The 27,580-nt window shown below is 45.7% G+C and overlaps 1 protein-coding gene across 6 annotated transcripts; it reads right to left on the bottom strand.

The window, feature by feature from the left end:
- Nucleotides 1–212: 212 nt before the first annotated feature.
- LOC110305009 (proton-coupled amino acid transporter 3) lies at nucleotides 213–26,602 on the bottom strand. 6 transcript variants are annotated; one of them, XM_021176747.2, is made up of 11 exons: nucleotides 26,481–26,602; nucleotides 26,092–26,371; nucleotides 23,629–23,719; nucleotides 21,222–21,310; nucleotides 17,893–17,988; nucleotides 12,735–12,819; nucleotides 10,646–10,864; nucleotides 6,876–6,971; nucleotides 4,923–5,089; nucleotides 988–1,157; nucleotides 213–530 (listed from the first exon to the last, which is right to left on the bottom strand). In XM_021176747.2, the coding sequence occupies exons 2-11, from the start codon at nucleotides 26,250–26,252 to the stop codon at nucleotides 262–264; spliced, it is 1,443 nt and encodes a 480-aa protein (XP_021032406.1). In that variant the 5' UTR covers nucleotides 26,253–26,371; nucleotides 26,481–26,602; the 3' UTR covers nucleotides 213–261. The 6 variants fall into 6 exon arrangements, with proteins under 6 accessions (XP_021032406.1, XP_021032405.1, XP_021032407.1 ...); XM_021176746.3 differs by having other exon boundaries at nucleotides 26,503–26,602; XM_021176748.2 differs by having other exon boundaries at nucleotides 26,092–26,602.
- Between the last annotated feature and the right edge of the window lie 978 nt (nucleotides 26,603–27,580).

The raw sequence follows: 27,580 nt of genomic DNA, 5'->3' as shown, positions 1-27,580 counted from the left end.
TGATAGTATCAAAGATTTGACCTGCTTGTAGGTCCAAGGCACAAAAAACAAAACAAAACAAAACAAGCAAAAAAAAAAAAAAAAAAAAAAAAACCCAGGACCAATAGACCAGAGCTTCTCAGGAATCAGCACGCACCCATGTTCTTCTTAGAAGACAAAGAAGCCGCTAATTAAGAGAGATGCTGAATTTTGATGAACACATATAATGGGAATCCAATAGAGGGTGGAGAAAGGAAGAGCTATTCAAATAAAAATAGGTAATTATATGTGGACCCTTGTAGAGTTGGCCGTGTAAAAGTGGGTCTGCTGGGTCATCTCGTAGAGGGCTTGGTATGTCCCAAGTACACACCCTAAGAGGCCCAGGATGCTGATCATGATGTCCTTGACAATGGTGGCACAGCTTATGTTCTCAGAGTAAAACGTGGCGATCTCCAGCAGCGGCGGGATGATGATGGCCAGGGCGCTGCTGCTCACAGAGCCCACCAGGGAGATGACCAGGTCCAGGCGGGGGATGAGGACGGCTGAGAAACCTGCAGGGAGAGAGGAACATAGACTCACTGAGTGTGCCTCAAAGAGGGGATCCCCCAACAGCACGGCTTTGTAGTTCAATGATCCGGCCAGGCACCACAGCTCTGGACCCTGGCTCTCCCCCAGTGATCTTTAAAGAGATTCATTTGTGTGTGTGTGTGTGTGTGTGTGTGTGTGTGTGTGTGTATGTGTGTGTGTGTATGCACCCGTGTGAATGTAGAAGCCAGAGGAGGGAATCAAGTGTCCTGTTCTGTCATCTATCACTCTCTACATTATTCCCTTGAGACAGGGTCTCTCTGTAATAGTTTTCTGAACCAGTTTCAGGTGGAAACGTGAGAAGCAAGGAGTCAAGCATCTCATAGATCCCACAGGCAAGCGGCAGAGCCAAGGCTGCTGGGGCAGGGACTATTCTGAGGTATGACGTGCACCATAGAAGCCTATGACCACCTTTGTACTCACAGGTCAGGCAGACCAAGGCTGTGCGGACAGTCAGGTCTACGAACAGAGCCCAGTTCTCAGACACTCTTGAGACGACATAGGGGACGATGATCTCAGCTGGGACGTGGAACTGGAGGGCATAGGTGAAGAAGATGCCCACAGAGTACATCAGCTTGACTGACTGGTACAGCCTGCAAGCAGAGCATTGAAAGGAAGTGAAATGCCACAGGCTTCGGAGAAGGTGGCTCAAGACTCATCAGAACCCTCACAGGTCAGACTGCCTCAGAGGGGACATGGAGGGCCTATGGAAGCACACATTCCTGGAGGTTCCAAAGCCATAGGAACCTCCATGTTTTATTTAAAAATTATAAATGTCAGATCTGTGTATAGGACAGTCACAGTATAACAGCCATACAGGCAAGACCATTGTCCCCACCTGATTCCCACTGAAGTTTCCTCAGAGCTTTCTAGAAATAATCCGTGTACAGAGAATCTTTTTAAATTTCTTACAAATGTGTGTGCACATGTGTGCACATGTACGCCCATGTGTGCATGCCATAAATCACACGTGGGGGCTGAATGACAACCTCAAGCGTCTGTCCTAGCCTTCTACCGTATTTGCGATGACATCTCTCTCTTCTGTCACTGCTGCATTTGTCAGGCTAGCTGTGCCACACACTTCCACGGATTCTTCTGTCTCTGCCTATGCCGCTTAGGAACTTGGGGGTCACTGATGTGTGTCACTGCGCCCAGCTTTTATATGGGTTTTGAGGGTTCTAAGTTGGGTCTTCATGTTTGGGTGGCAAGCACTTTACTGACTGAGCCATCTCTCCAGCCCTGAGCCTGCAATCTTAAACAGAAAGTGGGGGAGCCACACCAATGCCCTCAGATAGTGGTGGCACGGCTCCATGAGTTGCTGACCTTTGTTATTTCATCAAACAGAAAGCTTGGGTGTGGTGGCACGTGCCTCTGATCCCAGCACCCGGGAGGCTCAGGCAGGGGGGTTGCCACAAGTTTGATGCATCTTGATATGCATCGTGAGTTCCAGGTCAAGAAGGCTTATATAGCAAGATCCTGTCTCCAGACAATAGATAAACAAATCCTTCTTGTAAGTTCTTCCCCGTGAGTACGCATGCCTGGTGCTCTTGTTTAACAGCACAGAGATTTTTTCAGTTTTTCAACTAGTCAACAGTTAATGGGAAACTTAGATTATTCTGTCTTTTGCCAAGAAACAATGCAGCAAAGACTATCTCTACCTATGTCTGCATGTCTCAGCACCCCTGATACACACCATGTATCTTATGTCTGCACATCTCAGCATATATGGCACACACCCACATATCTGCTTATCCTAACAGACACCACACACATCTACACAGGAATATGTACATTATCTACACATTAACCCCAGAAGTAAAAAATGATTTTTAAATTACTTTTTCTTGACACTGGGTCTCATCCTGTGTCCCATCCTTCAAGATTGATATTCAGCCAAGAATGACCTTGATCTCCAGATTTCAATTTTCAAATGTTGGAATTAGTGGCAGGGTTTATAAGCGCTGGGAATTGAACCCAGGACCTTGTGTATGCTAGGTAAGCACTCAGCTACCTATGACCTATACATACCACTGAGCTATGTATGCATCAGGTCCCAGCTATGATTTTAATTTTGATGCCTACTGACATACTGCCCTCTTAATGTTCTAGTACAGTGTGTGAATCATTTCAGTCTCTGACATTGTACTATGTATGTGTGTTCCTGTATGCGCATGTACACGTGTGCAGGCATGTAGGGGTGTCAAGCTTGTATTTGACGAGGGGTCTCTTAGTGTGCCCTGGGACTCTCACGTTTGGCTTGGCTGGCTGGCTGGCCAGCACATTCTATGAATCTACCTGTCTCCACCTCTCCAGTGCTAGGAGAGCAAGCATATGCCTCTAAACCCAGATTTTTATGTGAGCACTGAAGGTCAAACTCAAACCTCGTGTTTCTGTGGCAAGCACTTAACTGAATTATCCATTCAGCCACCAAATTGTATTTTTTTTTCTTTTTTTCTTGTTTTGTTTTTTCAAGACAGGGTTTCTCTGTGTAGCCCTGGCTGTCCTGGAACTCACTTTGTAGACCAGGCTGGCCTCGAACTCAGAAATCCACCTGCCTCTGCCTCCCGAGTGCTGGGATTAAAGGTGTGCGACACCACGCCCGGCCCAAATTGTATTTAAAAAACAAAACAAAAAACTGGCCTTTATTTGTTATGTTTTGAAGATCTTTTTTTTTTGCATATAAAATTGTGATTTTTATATACCCGTCGACCCCGTCCATTCAAGACTTCCCTCAAGAGTGAATTCCTTTCCTCTGATCACTCATACTCACTTACTCATACTGACAGGAGTTCACTGCCCATGTATTTAGCTGCCACCCACGGAATGAAAAGGCTCTGCCCAGGATAGCTAGACGAAGTGCAATCAGCCAAGAAGAGCAGCGTATTAAGATATCTTGATTGCATAAATTAAGGCACAACTTCAAAGAATTCCACATTCGTGATCTCATCTGGTTATTGGCAGAGCCCAGCGAGGAGGGTGGGGCTGGTGACATTGTCCTCTTTCTATTGCTCTGGCTTTGGGAAACCTGGATGCCACCATCACCCACCCACTTGAAAAAGCCCAAGGCTGTGATGACCCATAACCATGATAACTGTTGATAATCCACAGAGCTTGCTGTGTGCCCAGCAGTTTTCTAAGTATTTTCTGTATATTAAAGCAAACAATTGCTGCCAGAGAGTGCAGTCATTATTCATGTTGTCCATCAAAGGTTTCTAGGCCTTTCCTTGCCTGGGGTGGGAAGTGAGAGCCTTTTTAGCTGAAGTTTGACATTTAAGCTGTAGCACAGGATGCCTGGGAAGCGCAGGTGGCATTCAATGGCTCTGTCATGACAACCAGCAACACCCTAGTTGTGGCTGGCCTATTAAAAAGAGAGCCTGAACCACGGTGGTGTGAACCAAGAGTTAAGAGTGGCAGCATCATGAAGCTGTCCTGACTGATAGGAAGAGGCACGTGTGTAAGCCTTACTGTACAGAAGGGTGGGAGGCTTGCCCATGGCCATAGAGGAACCAGAATGTGGATCCTATTAATTAGCTTTAGAACATGTACTTAGTCAGTAGGAGTCCTACACCTCCTCTAAAGATGCCACCTACAGCTGTTTCCTGGGTGGATGGATGGGTGGGTGAGGGAATCCATGACTGGAGGCACGGACTCCAGGTGGAGTTCTATCTGGACATACTCTGGCCTAAGTAGCAGTCCATCTGTGGTACATGCCTACATTTATTTATTTATTTATTTATTTATTTATTTATTTATTTATTACCAGGTACTGCGGTGCATGCCTATAATCCCAGTACTTGGGAAGCAGAGGCAGGTTGGCTGAAGCATTCAAGGCTAGCTTTGGCTACAAAGGAAGTTTGAGGTTATTCTGGGATGCATGAGAACCTATCTCACACAAAACATTTATATTTATCATCATCCATCATTGTCGTCGTCGTCACCACCACCACCACCATCATCATCATCATCCAACCTAGGGCCTCAGACGATCTGCACGAATGCTCTACTGTGGGGTTTTCACTTTCTGTTTGCTCAGCAGCTCTACATCACTCATCTTAGGACCTTTGTCAAACTTGTGTGAGCTGGAAAGTCACTGAGACAGTGTGAGCTGGAAAGGTCACTGAGAGCCTCTAATGTCAACATTCTCCTTTGTTCCATGAGATCCTCAATGATAAAGCTTAAGGCTGCTGTTACTGAGAGGGAGCCAGTACTGGTCCTCAAACACACCCATTATCACAGTTAACATGGCCGCCAACGGTTCATTGCTTCTGCTAAAGGTTAACTGTTTTCACATGTGCCATGCTGTCTCCAAGGGTCACCTCGTATGCCTCCCTGTCCCACCTGAGGCATCAGCTTCCTACCAGCAAATGGGCAAGTTGAGGGTGATGCTGGCCTGAGTGTCTGTCCCAAACTTCATGTAGCCCAGAGTCCCCAGGCAGATGTAGAGGAAGATGACAAAGGACATCCCCAGATACAGCACAGCGGGGAACTGCTGCGGGCTCTTCATCTGGCTTTTGAGAGGCAGAACCTAGAAGCAAAAGGTTGGGAAAGACAAGGTGGAGAGAAGTGGCCATAGTGTGGGGATGTACAGGTTCCTGCCGGGGGCGGGGCTTCCTGGCATCCAGTTCCCTGAGAAAGGCAGTTGAGGAGGTATTGCATGGCTAAAAGCTGCTTACTTCTGGGCAATTTAACTCTTTCTGAAACTGTTTGCTATTCTGAATATTTCATTCTTTCTTTAACTCTTGCTATTCCATGCCCCAAAGCCTCTGGCTGCTGGCAACTTAACTCCTGCTGATAGCATCAAGGGAGTGAGGGAAAAGGATAGTTGTTTGAACTCTTTTCTCTCTGGCTCAAGGGCCCCTCACTGGCCAGGTGAGAGGCTCAGAGTTCATTAAATCTTTGTGAGCCAGAGAGAAAAGAAAAGGAAGAAAATTAAAATGTCAGGTGTGCGCGTGTGCACACACACACACACACACACACACACACACACAGCTCCAAAAGCCACACTTTATTTCTTATTTCTTCTCTCAGACTCTTTTATACCCTCTTAGACAGAAGTTCTTTATAAAATTACCTCATGGATGAAATGTTACACAAAAGGGGAGTTACAGAAGGATGTTGATAGCAAGTTCAAAGCAGTGGTTTATTCCATAAGATCCTTGTAAGTTCAGAGCAACAGTGTCACATGGCCTTGTTTTATCATAGTGCACCCCTGTGGCCTCATCCTTGGAGCTGACCTAGAACGTATGTTTTTCCTTGATCACAAATCTGTCCCAAGTCTATTTCTCTCCTTACTGTAACTTAGGAAAGCTCATTGCATTCCTTATTACATAGATTTTACTTACTATTCTATGAGGAGGGGGCACATTCTATTTTTGATTCTGATTTTATTACATCTTTCTGGTAAAACAACTGAAACCATTTCCTTAAACTTTTTTCTTAAAATTATTTGAATTAAACCAGGAATTCTATAAAGTCATTAATTCCTCTAAATAGCATTAATTCATGAAAATTCATCTTCATGGTGATCTGCAGGAAATTTGCCCAATAGGGTGGACCGATGACCAAGAATCATTAGGGTATGTAATAATGGCAAGAAAGGCATATCAGCAACGAGAAGGAACCCTGGGACCAAGTCTCTAGGGCTGTGCCTCTATGCAGAGTGGTGGGCCATCGCCAGGAAAAACACTTGCTTGCCATAGCCTTTCATAGATAGCTTCTGCTAGGTTCCCTTATGGGCACAGGTTTGTTCTAGTAGATAGTAGGGACCCCCTCCACAAGGCCACGCCCCTCCACAAGGCCACGCCCCTCCACAAGGCCACACCCATCCACAAGGCCACATAACCACACCCTCCACAGAGCCACACTTTCCATATTGCCATCTCACTCCAAATGGCCACGCCCCTCCACATCACCACCCACAGGGCCACACCTCTCTACAAGGCTAGATCAACCACATCACCACTCCACATAGCTACACTCTTCACACAGCCACACCTCCTGAAAGCCACACCAGGTGGCCACGCCCTGCACATCACATCAGCCTTATGACCACATTCCCTCCATATGCTAACTTCCCCCTTCATCTTGTCTTAGGCTTGCCATTGCACCAACACCCTTTTCAGTGTGAGCTGATTAGTAAATTCTCCATCTTTGCCTCGGTAGCTTGAGGTGTGGTCAGGGCTGGGAGGCGCCCTTGGCAGTGCAGATTTTCCTTTCACCCAGAGAGAATTGGGCTGCACTGCCCACAACACTGGTCGGGTGACATGGGGAATCACAGCTGGACATCCTGCGAGGCACCTTGTCCTTCTTACCATCCCCACGCCTTCAAAGGTGAAGATAGCCGTGCCAAAGAACAGCAAGAAAGTCTTCCAGTTTGCAACCAGGGGCAGGTTGCTGTGGTGTGGGGTCTGAAAAAGAGGAAGGGCATTGGCTTTTCATGAGGAGGTCACCTCGGGTTGTGTCTGCTGACAGAGACAGTGTAAAGCACCTTCCTACTGTCTTATCTTTTAAAAACTGTTTTAATTCGTCAATTTATTTTGAGACAAAATAAATTTGTCTCATGCAGCCCAGGTTATTCCTGAGGATGATCTTGGATTCCTAATCCTCCTGCCTCACCTGCACCACCCCCGCCCCCAGGGTGCTGGGATTATAGGTGTGCACTATCTGGTATGGTTTTATGCAATGTTATGCAATGTTGAAGATGGAACCCCAGTTTTCCAGCATGCTAAGGTGAGCACTCTACCCACTTGGCCACATCCTTAGTCTAATTTACTTACTAAGTTTAATTTAATTACTTAGTCTAATTTATTGTGGTAAGGTAACATCACATTTTCCATTTAGTTATTTTACATACTGAGTATATTCACTCAGACATTCATATCTCTACTGTTCATCACCAGAAATTTCTTACCAACTCAAACTGAAACTCTCATTCTTTGTTCTTTACCTCTTAGCAACCCATGTGTGTGTTCTGTTTATATGAACATGGCTGTTCTGATGCCTGTCAGTAGGAGCTTGTACCATTTGTCTTCTTTGTGTTTGGCTTATTTCAATACTTAAAATACTTAGTGTATTTTAAGGTTCATGCACATTATAGCATTTATTAGAATCTCATTCCTGGCCTTGGAGAGATGGCCCAGGGGTTAAGAGTACTTCCTGATCTTCTCGAGGACTAGAATTCAGGCAGCTCACAATGATCTATAACTAGCTCCAGGCACTCTAACACACACACACACACACACACACACACACAGAGAGAGAGAGAGAGAGAGAGAGAGAGAGAGAGAGAGATGCATACACACAAAAAATAAATCCTAAAAAACCCTCTCATTTTCTTTAATGCTAAGTAATATTCTATCCTTTCTCCCACTTCTCTATGTGGTTTGTTTGTCTACTTCTACTTCTTCTACCTGGGGCTATAGGAAGTCTTCTCATCTTAAATATGGAGTAGACAGAACAGTGGAAGAAGGAAGTTTCCCCAAGTTAATCTGCAATTTACTCCTCAGGCCAGGTAAGAGTGTCTGTCCTGTTCCTGCCCTTTAACACCTCTTCCCCATCATTCCCTTCAGGGCCATGCAGTCGATACAGTAGCCATCAAAGACACAGAGTGATAATTTATTTGTGTTATTGTATCAAGTAGCCCAAGCTGGCCTCAAACTTGGTCTATAGCCAAGTAAGAAGTGATTAATACTAGATCTCTGTGGTGGGTAGGATAAAGGCTTCTCAAAGATGTCCTCAGCCTAATCCCTATTATGCTACTTAAATCAATTTATTTGTTGGGATGGCCCAGGCTGCCCTGATAATGATTGATTGGTTGGCAGACATGTCTCCGTATATAGCCCTGGCTGCCCTAGAATTCACTGTGTAGACCAGGCTGGCCTCAAACTCACAGAGATTGGCTTGACTCTACTTTCCAATAACCGAGGTTAAAGGTGTGTGGTCCCCAAGTTAGTCAGATTATATTTTGTTTTGCTTTTGAATTAGGTTTTTGCTATGTAGACCAAGCTATCTTCCTGTCATAACTTTCCAAGTCCTAGGTTTATGGGTGCATGTTACCATTCTTGACTAGAGTACTGAGCTTTCAGAAGGAATTTAGGATGCTAAACTGATGACCTTACACAAGAAGATTAACCTGAATTATCTGCATCAGATAAGGGTCCTTAAAAGAGGAAGAGAGGAATGGAAGAGGACACAAGACTATAGCATGGGAAGACTTAGTCTAGTGTTGCTGACTTTAACCATGGAAGGACCACAGACCAAGGCTTGCTGGAAAAGGCGAGAAAGCAGACTCTCTCTTAGAACCTCTGGAAAAGGATATAGCCCTGCTGATCCCTGATTATCCGGCTCAGTGAAATCTCCAGCATCATAGAAGAAATCTTTATCATTTTAAGGCTGGGGAATGTAGTTTAGTTGGTAGACTGCTTGCCTAGAATGCATGAAGAATTGAGTTAGTCCTCAGTTCTGCATAAATCAAAATATGGTGGCCCATGCCTGTAAACTCAGCTCTTGAGAGGTGGAAGCAGCAAGACCAGAAGTTCAAGATCACCCTCCAACACTTAAAGAGTTTGAAGCCAGCCGGGCTTCATGAAACCCCGTTTCAAGAAAAATACCTTGAAACCAAAGAAAATAAAGGCAAAACAAAAACAATTAAAAAAGAATACCTTGACTTATACTTCAGTTGGTAGAATAATCTGCCTAACAGGCACAAAGCCCTCCCTGTGTTCAAGCTCCAGCACAGCATAAGTTGGGTGTCATGATACATGTCTATAAGTCTAGCACTTGGGAAATAGAAACAGGAGGACCAGAAACTCAAGGTCATCCTTAGCTACAAAGTCAATCTGGGCTACACGAGACTGTGTACAAAAAACAACACCCCCCCCCCACACACACACACTTCCAGATCTCTGATTGTTATAGCAGCAACAGGATACTAATATAATTCCAAAGACTTTCATGATCAAAGAAATGAAGCAACAATGGTGGGATGTTAGTGCCAGTGATGGGAGGTAAACCAGTTGGCCCAATCAGAAAGCTCTGCTTGCCTACTGCTCCTGCTCTTCAGTGTCCTTTTCTGGGAACTGGGATAGAGTTGGTATTTTTCGTTTGTTTTACTTCAAAGATCCAGAAATCATGCAACGTCCTTTGTACCAAGTAGATCAAATTCCTTCATCATATATATTCTCTTTTAAAACTTTTTAGATACATTTATTTTATTGTGGAGGGGCAGGGTGGGCTTATGCGCCATGGTATGCATGTGGAGATCAAAAGATAACTTGTGGGAGTCAGTCCTCCCCTACCTCTCTGTGGGGGCTGGGTATGGAACTCAGGGCCTCAGGCTTAGAGGCAAGGATCTGAGTCATCTAGCCAGCTGCTATATAGTTTCTGTCCACTAACCAGTGCTGTGTCTCTGTGTGTGTGTGTGTGCGCGCGTGTACACACGTGTGTGGGTGTGTATCCATGTCAGTGTGCATGGAGGCCAGAGGTCAATATCTGATGTCTCCCCTGTAGTTCTCCACCTTATTATTTTGAGTCTCTCATTGAACCTGGTGTTTGCCATTTCAGCTGGCCAGTGAACCCCCACCCACCTTGCTCTCACAGTTCTAGGGTTACATTGTGTGCTCCATTGTGCTAGGTTGTCATGTGGATACTGGGGGTGGGAACTCAGATCCTCACGCTAGGGCAGCAAACACTTTACCCACTGAGCCCTCTCCCCATCTCCCCGCTGTGGTAGTTCTTGTTATTTGTTGACCCAATGGAGAATGTGACATCCTTCTTTATCTCTTATTATTGAACCACAAAATCCCCAGCTTCTTGCACAACACTGGACCACAGAAAGCATTCAGCAACTAAAAGCATTCAGCAACTAAAAGCATTCAGCAACTAAATTCCCAGTGACTCACTGTTATTGGATATGACCATGATGCTGAAGATGAGGGTGTAGATGATAGTGAAGCCTAGCTTGTGGGACAGAAGTGTTTTTAGAATTCACCTAGGCTCAGAGCTGGGGACTGGCCCCTTCCTCATCTTCATTTTCCCACCTCAGAAACCCTGGACCCTGCCCCTCTTCTGTGTGGTTTCAGACCTGGATGAGATACTCGAAGATCAGAGCCAGGCTGCTCAGGGTGGTGATGGTGGCCAAGGTAGAGAAGATGGACAACACCTGTGGGTTCTGGATGAGCACCAGCAGGATGAGGAAGGGCAGGATGGTGAGCATATAGAAACGAGTGTCCAGGATGGAGGTCATCACCAGGCTCTGCCTCGGCTGGCAGACGTTGGAGGTGAAGTGGGCTTCTTCCATGATCTGCCAGAAGGACACAGTGAAAGGCAGGACGTCAGTCGTGAGTCACTGAGAGTCATTTCAATTAGGATTTCAGCTCATCGACTGAAAACTTACTGCCACAGTAGAAAAGACATTATTCATGATTTGTGTGACATTTTAGTATAGCCAGATATCTTTTTTTTTTTTTTTTTTTTCTGTGCTAGAGGGATGGCTCAGTGGCTAAAAAACACTGGTTGCTCTTACAGAGGACATGAGATTCATTCCCAGTACCCACACTGTGGCTCACGGTTCCAGGAATGCCAATACCTTCTTCTGACTCTCATGAGTCTGTAGTGCACATATATTTATGCAGGCAAAACATTCATGCACATAAAATAAGTGAATCCTTAAGACATTTTTAGATTTATTTAATTTTATTTGTACGAAATGTTTTGCCTATACATCATGTACATGCCCAGTCCTGGAAGAGGCCAAAAAAGGAAGTCAGGTCCCCTGGAGCTGGAGTTTCAGATGGCTTTGAGCCACCACATGGGTGCTGAGAACCGAACCCAGGTCTATATCCTCCAAAAGAGCAACAAGTGCTTTTAACTGCTGATCCATTGCTACAGCTGCATTGATACGTGTCTTCTGTGTGTCTCTGCACTCATGCGTGTGGTGCTGGGGACTCCAGAGGACAAAATCAGTAATGTTTCTCAGGTGTGGCCCTCCTTGCTTTTGAGAGAGGGTCTCTCATTAGCCTGGTACTGGGCAAGTTAGGCTAGGCTGGCCCTCCAGTGAGCTGCAGGTATCCGTCTGCTTCTGCCTCCTCAGCACTGAATTACAGCTGCAGGCCAGAAAGCCTAGTTTTTGTTTTTGTTTGTTTGTTTGTTTTTTATTTATGTATTTATTTTATGTATGTGAGTACACTGTATTCAGACACACCAGAAGAGGGCATCGAATCCCACTACAGATAAATAGTTGTGAACCACCATGTAGTTGGTGGAAATTGAACTTGGGACCCTTGGAAGAGCACTTGGTTCTCTTAACAGCTGAGCCATCTCTCTAGTCCAAACCTGGCTTTTTTTTTTTTTTTTTTTTTTTTTAATATGGGGATCCTGGGAGATGGTACCCAGGCCCTTGGGCTGGCAAGACAAGCACCTTACTGAAGGAGTCATCCCTTCACCCATGCTTTTGGAGACAGGGTCTCACGTATCCTTCAGAGTTGGCCTCAGCCTTGCCGCATAGCTGAGAATGACCTTGAACTTTTGATCATTCTGCTTCTGTTTTCCAAATGTTGGTGTTATGGATGTGAACCTCTGTGTCTGGTTTTGGGTGTCCTGCATTTTACTGGGCAAACCTAACTGCCTTAACTGTAGTGTGTGTGATTCTGATGATGGGAAACATTGAGCATCGTGAAGCCCAAAGGCACAAGGCTCTTTCTGTCTGATAGACAATGTCTTCTTCCCTGTGAAGTGGTGGTTTCCCCGCTCATGTGACTACAAAGGAGTTTCTGTTACATTAGCACATCCTTTTTAGACTTTGTGGGTGAAGCGGGGCGGGGCTGAGCATTGAGCATCCTCTGCTCAAACAGTCCCTCTGTTACAAGGCACACTGTTCTTCCTGTCTGGCTGGGTGTGCTCCTCTGTCTCACAAAGCCGTAGTAAAAGAAGGCTCTGTCTGACTTGCCTTCATTAGGAACGAGATGAGGGGAACGTGATCGCTCGTTAGATATCTTGGATGTGACAACCTGAGATGCTTTCCAGCCTGAAGGTTAGGGGCTTTGGCTTTGCTCTGGTCTCAACTGTGGTCTAATATGGGCAGACAGGCTCGATTGCTGTGGCGCCCCTAACAGCTCCAGCATCGGGAGGTCTGCTCTCCTCCCACCCACTCTGCCCAGAAGACCCCTCTTTACCTGTTGTAAGTTGTCCGCCAGAAACATGAAGTACACGCTGCAGAAGCCCAGCTGAGTGACAATCAGCAGGAAGCTCACGACGTACCTGGGAAGGAAGAGGAGGACGAGGGAAATAAGTTACTGTTTAGGATGGATCTCATTTTCTTTTCTTCTTTCTTTTAAAGATTTATTTATTTATTATATGTGAGTACACTGTAGCTGTCTTCAGACATCCCAGAAGAGGATGTCAGATCTCATTATGGATGGTTGTGAGCCACCATATGGTTGCTGGGATTTGAACTCAGGACCTTTGGAAGAGCAGTCAGTGCTCTTAACTGCTGAGCCATCTCTCCAGCCTTTTTTTTTTTTTTTTTGGATTTCCTTTTCAAAACAATTATTTCTGATGGTTTTATTTTGAGAAATGTCTGACCCTCAGAAAAAGTTGGTAGTAAAAGAGAAATTAACAGCCATAAACTCTGGCTTTGGAGAGTTAGTTTGTTTTTTGAGATAGGGCCTTGTGGTGCCCAGGCTGGCCTCTGACTAACCAGATAGCCAGTGTGACCTTGAAAACCTGATTTTCTTGCCTCTACTCTGATAGTGCTGGTGTTACCACAATCACCCACATCCATTCACTCTAATGAAATTCATTTGTAGGTAGTTACCTTTGGCCTTGAACTGCATTCTGGGTATTATATTCACAACACACACACACACACACACACACACACACACACCACACTCCCCAAAAGCACTCAGTTCAACTCAGTTTATTTCAATGATAATTTCCGAAGTCATGAAATATCTACTTGAAATACCTTAGGCAGATTTCTCTTAATTCTTAATAGTCAAAAATAAACTAACATCAAATATGTAATTTATATATTTTAATTATTTTACAAATATCTCTTTCTTTGAGGGGGGAGGGCATAGTCTCACATAGCCAAGGCTAGCTTTAAACTTCATATATAGCCCAGACTGCCCCTGAATTTCTGATTCTGCTGCCTCTACCTCCCAAGTGCTGGGATTGCAGGTTTGCCACTGTATCTGACTTAACTTTTATTTTTTTGTTAAAAAATTTCCAAAGCTTTATGTTGTGTTTGGTTGTACCTCTTTTGTCCTTTTTTTCCCCATGTGGAATATTTTTGCACATTTTTTGCATTTGTACTGGTTTTTCATCAGGTCATTTGGAGAGTTCAGGCTGGTCTTCTTATAAACTGTCAGTATGGTGTGTCTGTGTGACTTCTTCCTCCAGAAGAGAGTCATTGGGCAGAGGACAAAGGCAGTGACACTTTGTTTCTCTTTCAATACACTGGAAACAATGGTCTGTTGTCCTGGGGTTCAGGATGGCAAGCCTATGCATTGCACTCAATTACAGCTCTTAAATTTGAAAAATTACATCATTCTTCCTGCTGTGGGTTTTTGTTTGTTGTTTGTTTTCTGGTACCGGGAATTGAACCCAGAACTTCATGCATGCTAGGCAGGGGCTCTACCTTTGAGCTACATCCCAGCTCCATTTCCCTTGCAGCTTTTTACTTTTTGGAGGTAATGAGTTGCCAGACCATCTGTCCAGTTGTCCTATCCTATGTTCTGGGCTGGGCTGACTTTCTCGTGCATCGTTTATGTTGGTCTCCCATCCCTGAGTGTTTCTTGTGAGCCAATCTCAGGCCAAAAGGTCTGATTAGATGAAGTTTCTTCGCTGATTTTTCTGGTAGGAGAATTTCAGAGTGGATCTTTATGTCCTCCAGTGTATCACAAGACACCTGTGACCTGGGCTGCTAGGTGCTCAGCCTGACGCCCTGGGCAGGGGCACCAGGGCTCTCTACTTTATAAAGTTCAACACCGGTTTTCTATCTAAAGCCTGAGCATCAGGGATTGTTATTTATGTGGGGAAGTGGTTCTTATTCAAGCCTCTGAGAGCCTCTCAGTGCACTGAAAAAGAAGAATCTCGGGTGCAAGTGAGACTCCCTTCCCTAAATTTCTAAATTTCCACAGTTACTGATCTCCAAAGAAATGGAAAAATAGAATCCTAGTTGGGGGAAAGTAGACATTTCGAGTTCTAGTCTTCGCTCTGACAATAAATTCCTGTGTGGCTTTGAATGACTTGGTTGCCTTCTTTGAGCTGTTTAATTCTCCATCTCAATAGGCATGGATACAGTGACATCACGGGCTACTACTGGCCTACATATCTACTGAAGACATCATCAGACACAGATCCTGACCTCATCTGGCTGATATTGAGAGATACATGCCTACAGAGGAGTGTGAGGAGCCTGTGGAGACGAGGAGGCAGTGTTGGAAGGCACCGCAGCTGCTGAGGTGTTGACTCACTGCCTGAAGGACTGTCCGAGAAGGTTGCATGGAAGGTCTTGGGATGTCTTTGTTCCACCATTATCAATGCCTTTTGTACCTTTTATGTGTTATTTTATTGTGAGAGCTCTGGCCATCCTATCTTTCTAGGGCAGTGAAATCTCACCCTGGAGTCCTATTCAAGATTGATAAGATGATAAGAGATGATTAAACAGAAAATAATTTTGAACACCATCAGCTTGTGTATGTGTGTGTGTGTGTGTGTTTGTTGAAGATCTAACCCAGGGGCTCTGCCTAACTCTTAAAATCTTGGCACAGGGGTCTCCTCCCTACATCACTGTGTCTTGAATTCAGGCAGGCTTTGAGCTCTGTGTATCTCTTACAGCCTTTTAGAAAGGTGGCTGTCCTAGCTTCTTCTCTTGCTGTGACAAAATACTCTGACCAGAAGCAACATAGGAGAGGAAGGGGTTAATTCAGACTTACAGCCCCAGCTCTCACAGTCTTTCACTGAGGAAAGTCAGGACTGGAGCACAGAGTAAGGACTGGAAGCAGAACTCATGGGAGAATGCTTCCTTGCAAGCTCATAATTAACTAGCTTTCTTATATAAACCCAGAGAGTGGTGGTGTGGGCTGGGCTCTACTACATCAATTAACAGTCAAAACAATTACTCACAAACCAATCTGATCTGGACAGCTCCTCAATTTAGGCTTTCCTCTCAAGCCTGTGTCAAATTGACAATTAAAGCCATCTAGGACAGTGGCAGGACAGTCCTGTGCTACCAGGACTGGCTCACCATTAACTCCTGTAGCTTTTACGTGTTATTGTGAGAGCTCTGGTTATCCCATTTTTCTAGGACAGTGAAATCTCTTCCTGAAGTCCCAAACAAGGTGTAATGGGGCAAAGGTTTTTCCATCTAGTATCAGCCAAAGCCATCTTTGGTTTCTATACACTGCCCTGAAGTGTCCCACAGGAAAGCACTCAGCCCTGTTCTAGAAACTCAGGGTTCAAATACCCCAGCTAACTGCTTGTTCTTGGCTCTTGTTAAATGATTGCTTGCAACTATGTCTCTAGAAACTTGGTGTAGTATACATCCGGGGCTGCTCTGTGAGAAGTGTCTCTCTCTGGGCAGTCGCCAGCAGGTTTAATACAGACTCTTGTGCTGAGTGGTTTCTAGGTTTTTGCCCCCACAACAAAGGGAGCAAGCTTAATGTCCATCACGAGGGGACTGGTTATCTAAAACAAGGTAAACATTCCCATCAGAGAACACTGAACCTTCAAGTGATGAGATGTGCTTGTGTGTCCCAAGATGGGAAAAATAAGAGGAATATTGTCCATGATGATTGATGTCTACTGTTAAATTGACAGGATAGAATCACAAGGAAAACAAATTTGGGCATGTCTGTGAGAGACATGCTAGAATAAGTTGACTGGCCAGGCATGGTGGCACATGTCTTTCATCCCAGCACTCAGAAGGCAGAGGCAGTTGTATCTCTTCAAGTTTGAGGCCAGCCTGGTCTATATAGTGAGTTCTAGAACAGTGAGGGCTGTGCTGGATAGAGAGATTCTGTCTCAAAAAATAAAACAAAGACCAAAAAGAAAAAAAAAATAGACTAGGTTGATTGAGGTGGGAATACCCACCCAGGAAGTGGGCAGTACCATTCTTTGAGCTGGAGCCGGGGCTGAATAAAAAGGAGAAAGTCAGTTGAGCAGCTGCGTGGTCTCTCTCTGCTTCCTGACTGTGGACACAGTGTAACCAGCTGCCTGTTGTCTTATTTGCCATGCCTTTCCTAATACTGTTATAGACGCCCCTAGAACAATGAGCTGAGATAAACCCTTTCTTCCTCAAGTTGCTTTCCTCAGATACTCTGTTGCAGCATCAGGACCGTGACTGATAAACTGTTAGATTAAAAAAAAAAAAAAAAGAAAGAAAATCTAATTTCAGGCTAGTTGTGGAGGTGCACGCCAGGCACTTGGGAAGAAGGAGGAGGCTACAGAACATGTTTGAAGCCAGCCTGGCAAGTAGAAAACACTATCTCAAACAAACAAATAAGCAAAATGAATTTCAAGATTACACATATAATTCTAAGTAACATACAAGAAACCATTAAATGAACTAGGGCTCAAGCTGGAGCCCAGCTGGTAGAGTTCTAGCCTGGTTTATGAAGCTTCAATTTGTGCATTAAACCAGTGTATTTGAGAAGTTCAACACCATCCTTGGCACCTTAGGTAGTTCAAGGTCATCCTTGCTACATGTGTTCTTGTCTTTCTTTTCTTTCAAAAAAAAAAAAAAGACAGACAGACAGAAAGAAAGAAAGAAAGAAAGAAAGAAAGAAAGAAAGAAAGAAAGAAAGAAAGAAAGAGAAAAAAAAGCAATTAACACAAGCCCTTTCCTGTTCACATATATCTTGGTGTACTAAGGTGAAGAAGGAGGTAGGGCTGGGGTAGTGAGGAGATACTCTATCTTGCTTTATAGTTGCCAAAATAGCCCTATTTACTTAAAAACAAAAACAAAAACAAACAAAACACTGTGAAAGCAGGGGCTGGAGAGATGGCTCAGTGGCTACGAACACATTATGCTCTTGCAGAGGACCTGGGTTCAGTTCCCAGCACCTACCTCAGGGGACTTACAGCCACCTGTTAACTCCTTCTCCAGTGGATCCGATGCTCTCTTCTGGCCTCCTAGGGGAACTTGCAGTCATATGTGCATACTCACATAGAGACACACCATAGATATCATTAAATATAAAATAAAAACGACGACGAAAAACCCTTGTGTGAGCAGACATACATAAAGGCAGGGCGGTCGGGGGATTCTCTGAGTTTCATCACTCGGGGTTTCATCACTGTGAGTATTACACGCGTGACCAGTACCTGCCCCACACTGAGTGCGTCCTCAGCCAAGGACTTGGACACGTTTCCAGGCTGTACATTGTGGTCTCTTCATAGTTCACAAAACTCCTCTGTAGTCTAGGGTGAAGGGACAAAGGATGCTTAAGTTAAAACACTTTTGCTGAAGGTACAGTATGTGCCTAAGCTGGGGACTGTTGTGTGTTTGTGTGTTAGTGAGGAGTGTTCTGTGCACTCTCTAATAAGGACACCACGTATGCAACTTTCATGAGTTTGCTTATTTGTTTGTACAATTTTTATGCATTTATGCTTTTTTTTTGGTTGGTGGTGGGTTTTTTGGGGTGGGTGGGGGGGGCACAGGGTCTCATGTAGCCCAGGATGGCCTGGAACTTGTACAGCTGGAAATGCTCTGACCTCCTTACAGGCAGCATGCTTTAAACACAATGTTTTCCTTGGTTTTGTCCTTTGGAATAAGCAGTACCTGTGCTTTGGGTTAAATAAGCAAAGCAGGAGAGGAGATGGAGGAAGAGGCAGAGTGGGCATGGCCAGCCAGGATGGGAGCCCTGGCAAAGGTGAAAGCGATCTCTTCTCTTCTAAGGGGAGCAGGTGGCTCTGTAGTAGGACCCTCCTGGTTCTGGGTGGGAACTGCGAGGAGCAGCTGCTGGCCAGATAACACATGCACAGAGCTAACTGCAGGACTGGGGGGCACTGAGAGGAGGGGTTTAGGACTTAGTGTGCCTGCCACCCCAGGACTCTGGAGATAGATGTAGGAGATCCAGAGATCCAGTCCATTCTGGACTACATAAAGAGTTAAAGACAGTTTGGGAAGTTACCAAAACAAAAATGGAAGAAGTGCCCAGTCGGATAAAAGACCATTGTCCTTAAATGTTTATGTCAGAGAAAAACAAAAGAGACTTCAGTCAGAGGAAAAAGCCAGACTGATACAACAAGCAGGTTGGTGCTTGCAGGAGGTGTGAGGACCTGAGGCTCAGGAAGAGGACAGTCAGAGAGTCACTGGAGGTTAAGAGTGGCTTGATAATGGAAGGAAGGAAGGAAGGAAGGAAGGAAGGAAGGAAGGAAGGAAGGAAGGAAGGAAGGAAGGAAAAAAGGAAGGAAGGAAAGGAGTTGGGAGGGTAGGGAAGAGAGTAGATCTGGAAGGAATTGGGGAAGGAAGGAGAATATTACATTTCACACAAATTACTTTGTATGAACTTTTAAAAGAACTAATTAAAAAAAAAAGTCAGGCAGGTCATTAAAGACCACTCTGCCATTTCCCATGTGTGTGACTCAGGGCAAAGTATCTGTAAAATAGAAATAAAAACAGTTTCTATTCCAGGACGTTCCTGGAAGGAGTACAGAAATCTTGCAAAGCCCATGGCTCAACAGAGTTAAACCGTTTACATCACTGCTGAATGAGCAAAACCCTGCTGCGTGACAGGTTGTACGAGGTGAAAAGGTGCTCTGACCAGCACACGCTCCAGGCACATCCATTATTTAGCTTCTTTTTATTTGGCTTTTAATGAGACTTGGAGACTGAACATGCATGCCAAGCAAGTACCCTACTACGGAGCTATATCCCCAGTCCATGCAAACCCTTACTTTATATCCTTGCTTCAAGAATGCTCATGATATCGCCCAGGCTGGCCTGGAACTGGCAATTCTCCTGTCTCAGCCTCTGGGTTACCCTGCCTTGACTTCTGTATAAGGCCTTTGCTCACTTTCGAGGACAGACTTGGACCTGAATGTAATGGGGGTGACTGGGTCCTGAGGAACTCATTATTCTGCACTGTCAGCGAGAAAGAAACCACTGAGACACCTCTCAGGCTCTTAGTGGTTTTTATGTTAAGATCTCAGATGTATATACCTGTGTCTGGGTGAGAGGATGCGCATGTGAGTTTAGGTGCCAAAGGAAGCCAGAAGAGAGCATTGGATCCCCTGAAATTGGAGTTGCAGGCAGTTGTGTGCTAACTATGCGGGTGCTGGAACTGAACCTGGGTCCTTTTGAAGAGCAGGATGCTCTTCCAACCGCTGAACCATCGTTCCAGCCCACTAGATGTGCATTTAATGACTGAAGCAATTACAAACTGCTCATATCATTGCTGTCTTTTCTATTTTTATTAACTTGCTTTGAAAAAGTTTTTGTTTTTGTTGTTGTTGTTGTTTTTGTGGGGGAGGAACAAGTGGCCCTGACAAAGTACCTGTATTGCAGTAGGGAGAGGAAAAGAAAAAGAAGGGCATGGGACTGTAGCTCATTTGGTGGAGTGCTTGTCTAGCAGACATCAGGTCCTGGGTTCGATCCCCAGCACTGCATTACAGGGGGATGGAATCACATGACTTTGTTACTAGAACTTGGGAGGTGGAGTCAGGAAGATCAGGAATTCAAAGTCATCTTCAGCTATATAGTGACTTAGAGGCCAACCTGGGCTACATGAGACCCTGATTCAAAAAAGGGGGGTGGGCTGAAGAGATAGCTTAGTGGTTAAGAACACTTACTGCTTTTATAGAGGACTTAGAACCCACATGGTGGCTCATAACAATCAGGGGATCTCATGCTTTCTTTGGGCTTCGAGGGGCTCCTGCACACCCATGGTACACATTAACTCATGAAGGTGCACACATATATACAGAGTAAAAAAAGACCCAAAAGCCCATAATCCCGAACGAACCAAGAGGATGTCTGAGGATCCTACACATACTCAGTAGTCCACAGGGCACTTTTACATATTTTGCTACATTTGGTGCCTCTAGGTGAGGGGGGGGGGCCCAGTGTGCTGTGGGAGCCAGAGTGGCTTCTAATTCACTAGCTGCAAAATTGGATCTACACCAAGACACCATCTTAGCTTCTTTTGGAGGTGATGGGTACAGAACCCAGGGGCTCATACATACTAGGAAAGCCTCTACCACAGATCTACAGGCCTGCCTGATTTCTGCTGCACCCAAATATCTGACAGGAAGCAATGTCAGGGAGGAAGAGTTTATTCTGTCTCTGTCTGAGGAGATACAGTCTACTTCGATAAGAAAGCCATGGTAGAGTTTATGCGGTAGCAGTGTGAACCTGGCGCTCCTCCCACCAGCAAACCAGAAAACAGAGTGGAGAGGAAGCATAAGGCCCACTTCTTCCCACAAGCTCCACCCCCTAACTTTCCATAGCCTTCTCAAACAGTGCCACAGAGCTGGACCAAACATTCAAACACAAAAGCCTATGTGATGCCTCAAAGTAGAAGACAGTTTCTGTCCAAGACTCTTCCAAAATCCCTTTGCCAACCTTTGGGAAAACCTAGAGAAGTAGTGGTGCTAGTCCAGAGAAGTGGCCCTGGGATGGGGCCCATGGGGTGATAGCTGTGGGCTCTGACCTCTGAGTGAGATGGCAGGCACAGTTCAGCAGGATATCCATACAGTGCACTGTGAGCGCCCCGATGGCCAAGAGGCTGACAGGCCCCACCTGGAGGAACAGGACAGGAAAACAGTGAGATGGAAGCTGGCCACATCCACAGCCCTTGCTCATGCAATCTGCACACTAGGGCTCTTAGAATTAAGAATCTCTAGCTGGGTGTGTAGCTCATTGGTGAGGGCTTGGTAAACATGGGTACCATCCTGGATCCCATCCTGGCACTGACCCAAGCAGATAGAAAACTCTGTATATGGAGGGGCATGCCAATAATGCCAGCACTTAGGCTGAGACAGGAGGATCATTGTGAGTTTGAGGCCAGTTTGAGCTACAATCAACTAACCAGTCAACTAACCAGCCAGTCATCCAACCAATCAGATAATTAACCAACTACATAACCATCCAGCCAATCATCTAACCAGCCAGCCAACCAACCAATGAGTATATCAAGCAAGCAAGCAAGCATGCATCCATCCAACCAACCAACCAACCATCCAACCAACTGGCTAACTTACCTACTAACTGGAAGTTATTCATGATGAACTGTCAGCTCAATGTCCTCTGCCTCAGGATCCTATATAGTGTCACTGCTGAGGGGCTGCCCCACACTGGCTAGAATTCTTCCAGGAACAAAGAGACACCATCCAATATAACCCAGACCTTTTTTTCATCTACCTCCAAATATATTCTTCCAGAACCCCCCATGGTAAATCTAACTCCTTTACACACCTTAGTCCCCACTCTCCTAAGATCTTTAAAGACCAAAGTATTTTTTTGTGATGCAGTGGCCTTCTCTGATGATGGTTAACCAGCAGGCCTCAGGGATACTTGGCAGGTGAGTCTGTTGAGGCCCGTTTGAACCACTCTGTGCAATGCAGAATGCAGGATGTGGTTTCACCCCTGGGCAGGGACCTTAACTGTTCCTGGATATTGCAGACAATGGGGAAGAGGTGGAAGCTGGTTTAGAACACTCTTCCCAGTTGAGCATCACTGCTCCCAGAGAGTCTGCTTGTCTCTTTGAAGATGCAAAGTTGATTTGAACCACAGTCCTTTGGATATGACTGGAAGGGCACAATGTGACTTTATAGATGTGTCCTGGGTGACATTATTTTGTCACAAAGAAACACATGTTTGGTCAAGAGTGTTAAGTAAGTCCCACTAGGAGGCAGCCTCCACATGGCAGAACCTCTTGTCTTGTTTACAACCTTTAATCCTTGGGGCCAGGCACACTCCTACGAGACAAAGAGGACAGTCTAAAGAACTAGCAGGGAATCACAGAGCACACTGACAGAGACAATCTGGCCAAGGCTACAGAGGTTTAAGGCTCTTTTGCAGATATCTATCTAGAACCTAGAGAACTCCGAAGGAGAGGTCCTCCCTCTGGCTGGAACTATTAGTCATCAGAAGTCAGATGGAAGGAAACAAGAGGCCGCTTACAAAACCTGGAGAAGACGAGCTGACTGAAAAGAAATCTTCCTAACCCTATGGGCACTACTGGGGTTTTCTGTGTGCAGATTTCCAGAGCAGGACTGTGGGGGAGGAAGGGGAGTCATGTGGTTCGATATTGCAGACTCAGAGCAAGTGTGTCAGACTTTTGCAAGCTCCCTAAGGACTCCAGGATGTGTGCATGTAAACTGCAGTCTTTATGGTTGTAAAACACAGTACAGATTCTGAAAGGAGGCCTAAGCCAGGAGGTAGCAGGGTGTAGGGGCCATGAGCACTGGTGGGGACATTCTCCTTCCCATGCCTAGCTCCTGTCTCACACACCATCTGATGCTGTTATCCTTATTGTTATTTCTCAGTGCATAGAATAGAACCCAGGGCTTTATGCAACCAGTCTTTGGCTAAGCCACATCGTCGGCCCTTGTGGGTTTTGCCTTTCTTCTCGAGACAGTCTTGCTAGGTAGCTCAGGCTTACTTGAAACTCACTTCACAGTCTAGGTTGGCCTTGACCTGGAGAGCCCCTTCCCCCCTGCTTGGTGCCTTGTCAGGTGACTTGAAACAGGAGTCACTCACATACAAGTTTACAGGACAAGGCTAGTGTGTGTGAGTGAGTGTGTGAGTGTGTATGTGTGTGAGTGTGCGAGCATGTGTGTGTGAGTGAGTGTGTGTAAAAGGGGAGGTGGGTGACATGAAACCCCAGGGACTAGAGAGGAGGGTGGCGAATGGGATTCTGCAGGTGTAGCTCAATATTGGGCATTGGCTGCCCTCTCCAGGAGTGCTCAGTGTGCTTCCTGGTTGGTTCTAAGAAATTGATGGGCACGTTTGCTATTGCAGAGCTCGGTCCCCGAGAGTCACCCATCACAGAGGTCTATAGACTTATCTCCTCGCCACCTGGATGAACCTGGATTCTAGCCCATGGTGCCCCTTACCAACAATCCAGCGTTTTTCACAGCTAGGGGAAGTCCCAGGAAGCCTGTGCCAATGTTGCTTTTCAACAGGTGGATAAAGATCTGTATAAACCTGTGGAGGGGAAGTGAGAGAAGAGGATACTGTGGGGGAAGGGAAGAGGGGAGGCGAGGGCAGGCGAAAGGAGGGGAGGGGAGGAAGAAGAGAGGAAACCAGAAAGCTGCCTCTCAGCTTTCCCCAGCATTTCTGTGTGTGTGTGTGAGTGAGTGAGCGTGTGTGTGTGTGAGTGAGCGTGTGTGTGAGTGTGTGTGTGTGTGTATGCGTGTACACTTGTTGGGGAGAGAGAACCAGCTCTGTGACTCTGGTGTGACTCTAGTGTGACTCTCAGCTCCAGGTTACTGTCCCAGAACATGTGATCCAGGGCTGGGGTCAACTCAGGAGGCTCTACAAACAGGAAGCTCTGAAGGTGAAGGAAATAGAAATTGCCACCATTTGGAAGACTACTTGGGATTTATTCTCCCAAATAATAATGGCTGAGGCCTGCTACACTTCTAAAGTTTAGAAAGACAGTGAGGAACTTAGTAACCACTGTTCCAATCCCATAGAATATTTATTGGCAGGTCATTTAATTTAATTTAAAAGTTTAAAGATATTTTTGTTTTGTTTTGTCCTTTGAGACAATCTTATGTAACTCAGGATGGTCTCAAATTTGCTATGTATCCCAGGATGACCTTGAACTCCTGATGTTCCTGCTTCCACCCCTGAAAGCTGGGATACTGCCATGCCTGCTTACTAGGTCATTAACTTACTGGAGAACGTAGAGTGATTATGTAGAATATATGAATTATTTGCTGATACTCTTCATTTCTTCATACATTGACGGAACCAATATTCATTTGAGTGAATACATACAGATCTCCACAAATAGATACACAGTGCAGACTCATGCTAATGCCCTGGATAAAACACAGAGCTTAAGAGCCATTGCTACTGTGCACAGCACTATGAGTACTGAGTACTGTGTGCTCAGAGAGTGCTAGGTGCCAGGGTTCCGAGTGCTCTTCACACTTATGTGGGCAACTGCTGGCCAGGCTGGGAAGGATGGGGGAGACAACAGCATGAGTCGAGGGTTACTAGCAAACTTCCTTGGTGGAGCAAGCAGGGGCTGGATTAAACGGGTAGTGGCACCCCTTCCAGCTGGAAAGATGGGGTTCCTAGAGGAGGCTTCTGAAGAGTGCCAAGCATCAGGTGGAGACCCCCTCTGCTGCCATAGGGCTTCCCTTGAAGAAGACAAAAGGTTGCATAAGCCACACAGTAAATCCGACAGATAGAATGCTCACAGATAGCACTGGCCTCACTTGTACCTGACCTTCTGGGAACAATGAGGCATTATGGGAAACCATTGCATCTTGGGTAACAGCATGTTGCCTTAGGTCACAGGGCCTTAGCACACATAGGCTGGAGGCTACGCTGAGACATTTAGAAAAGTAAGCTTTCTAATTTTTCTTTAAAAAACAATACATTGCTGTAAAGGAAGTGCCCATGACCTATCCATGACAAATAAGCACATTTGTGTCCATTGGGTGGCCATTCCTATTTGTGTCTAAGTGCCCAGGGTTTTTACAAAAGCGCCTGGAGCACTTGCAGGGTCCTGAATAAGTTCCCTCATGAATGATGGATACTCTGTACTTCTTAGTGGCTTTGGAGTCCCTCCATATTATATATATGAGCTATGCTAGAAACTAGACAGTAACACTTATAAGAGATTCAGAAGTTGCTGTTTGGCGTGTGTGTGTGTGTGTGTGTGTGTGTGTGTGTGTGTGTACTGTTCAGTTCTCCATTTCTCTCTGTCTTCCCCACACCACCCCTCCCTCTCTGGAACCCAGGTCCTGTGCATCCTGGGCAAGGTCTGTATCCCTGAGCTATACCTTGAGTTTGTGTCATGTACTTTCAAAGACACACCAAATAAGTAGCTGTAAGTTTTACGTAAATGGCATTGTTAGGATTGGATATAAGATATCACCATTGTTTGTCAGGGTTGAGGCATTCCCATAATCCTAGCATTCAGAAGGCTGAAGCAGGAGAATTGCAAATTTGAGACCAGTCTGGATTCCAGAATGAGGCTTTGACTAGGGAAAATCTATAAGTCTGAGTTTGGGGCAGTAAAAATGGAACACGGAGTAATCAGGTGTTTACAGGAAGATCTATGTCTGTATGGGGAGATGGACTGAGAGACAGAGGAGCATCCATCCTCCTGGGGTCAGGGGTGTGCTCTCTGTGTTCAGCAGCTCAGGCTGGGGACACCTGCTCTAGCTGGGTTCTTTGCATGAACTGGAAAACATAGTTTTCTCCCTAGACAACTCTCCAGAACTACAGTCAACACTCTTAGGTTCCAGAGCTTTGCTGTGTCAACAGGGAACATGAGGAGGACCTTAGGAGCTGGGGTTCGGATACATTTACCCTGGAATGGCGATGGGGCCACTTACATTAGTGCATCAGCTTCCCTGCGAGGGCCCTTCTTTGGGGAGGCACTGCTGCTGCTGCTGCTGCTGCTGCTGTTGCTGCTGCCTTTTGAGGAGGCCTTAGACTGACCGAACATATTCCGATCACACTTGCCAACTTCTTTAAGCAGCGGCGTCTTCCCCATGATGGACAGGCAGCAGAGGTATAGCACTCAGCTGCCGCAGGCTCTCAGTGGGCCTTCATCAGGAGAAGCCATACAGCAGGTTTCAGGTGCTGGCTCCTGACTCCTGGGTATGCCTGGCCCTAGAGTATGTGAATCAGAGGACAGTGGTGGCTGGAGACACTGGGGTTATAGGTGCCTCACCAGGCTCTTAGGCACCCAGGAAAGTGTCACAGATCCTTCCAGGACTACCTTAACATCTGTCAGGACTCACACAGACTTTCAGCCTCTCCCAGATCAGTCCTTGATGCTGTGGTCCACGGGGAACACTGACCAAGGAGGAGGAAGGTATCATTAGACCGGAAGTTCTGGTGCCTAGCTGTGGGCTCAGGCTCAGGGTTTGTTGCCTCTGGTAAGGAACAAGCCACAGCTACCTCACAATGGAGGCTACCCAGGATGCAGATGTCACCCAGACCAGCATCTCTAGCTGGAGGTAAACAATGGCTTGTGCCAGCTCAAATGCCAACCTCCCAGATCCTCTGCGCAGGAGGACTGTGTGGACCACCACTTAGTTATGAAGGGAGTGGAAGTACACCTTTAAAAGGCCATTTGTGGGCTGGAGAGAGGACTTCGTTGGTAAAGCACTTGCCAGACAAGCATGAGAACCGGAATTCAGTCCCCAGGACCTATGTAAAAAAGCTGGGTTGGTGGTGCAGGCTTGTGATCCCAGGGCTAGGAAGTGAAGACTAGAGGAGTCTTAGGGCTCACTTGCCAGCCCAGTCTGCATGGGAAGCTTCAGGCCAGGGGGAGCTTTTGTCTAAATTAACCAACCAAACAACCAACCAACCAACCAACCAACCAACCAAACATTAAAAAGTTGGCTGAGGCATAGCAGCCCATGTTTTTCACCCCAACTCTCCGTAGGCAGAGACAGGCAGATCTCTGTGAGTTTGAGACCAGTCTAGTCTACACTGTGCGGCCCAGGCTAGCCAGGTCCACATAGTAGACCCTGTCTCAACAGCCACAATTCCCACCAGGATAGACTGAAATTCCTCTGGAACCATAAACCAAAATAATGGTTTTCCACCATAGACTACTGTCAGTTGCTTTTTGTTTAGACAAGGAAAAGGTAACCAATGACACTCAGAAAGCTCTGCCCAGGGGACATCGAGCAGCAGTTTAAAGCAGGATGGAGGGAGCCTGGGGGAATTCATTTTTTTTAAACATTTTAACATTTTAAACATTTTTTTAAAAATTCAACTATTTTTTTCTGTTTGTTAAAAGGTGTACTTATTATTTGAGGGACATGCCACTCTATGCTTGAGGTCAGAGGATAACTTCTGAAAGTCAGT

The sequence above is a fragment of the Mus caroli genome, unplaced genomic scaffold (genome assembly GCF_978045245.1).
Source record: "Mus caroli unplaced genomic scaffold, Mus_caroli_1 scaffold_13, whole genome shotgun sequence".
In the NCBI taxonomy this organism is placed as follows: domain Eukaryota; kingdom Metazoa; phylum Chordata; class Mammalia; order Rodentia; family Muridae; genus Mus; species Mus caroli.
Note: the sequence above shows the minus strand (reverse complement) of the source record. Positions and strands in the feature narration are given on the sequence as shown.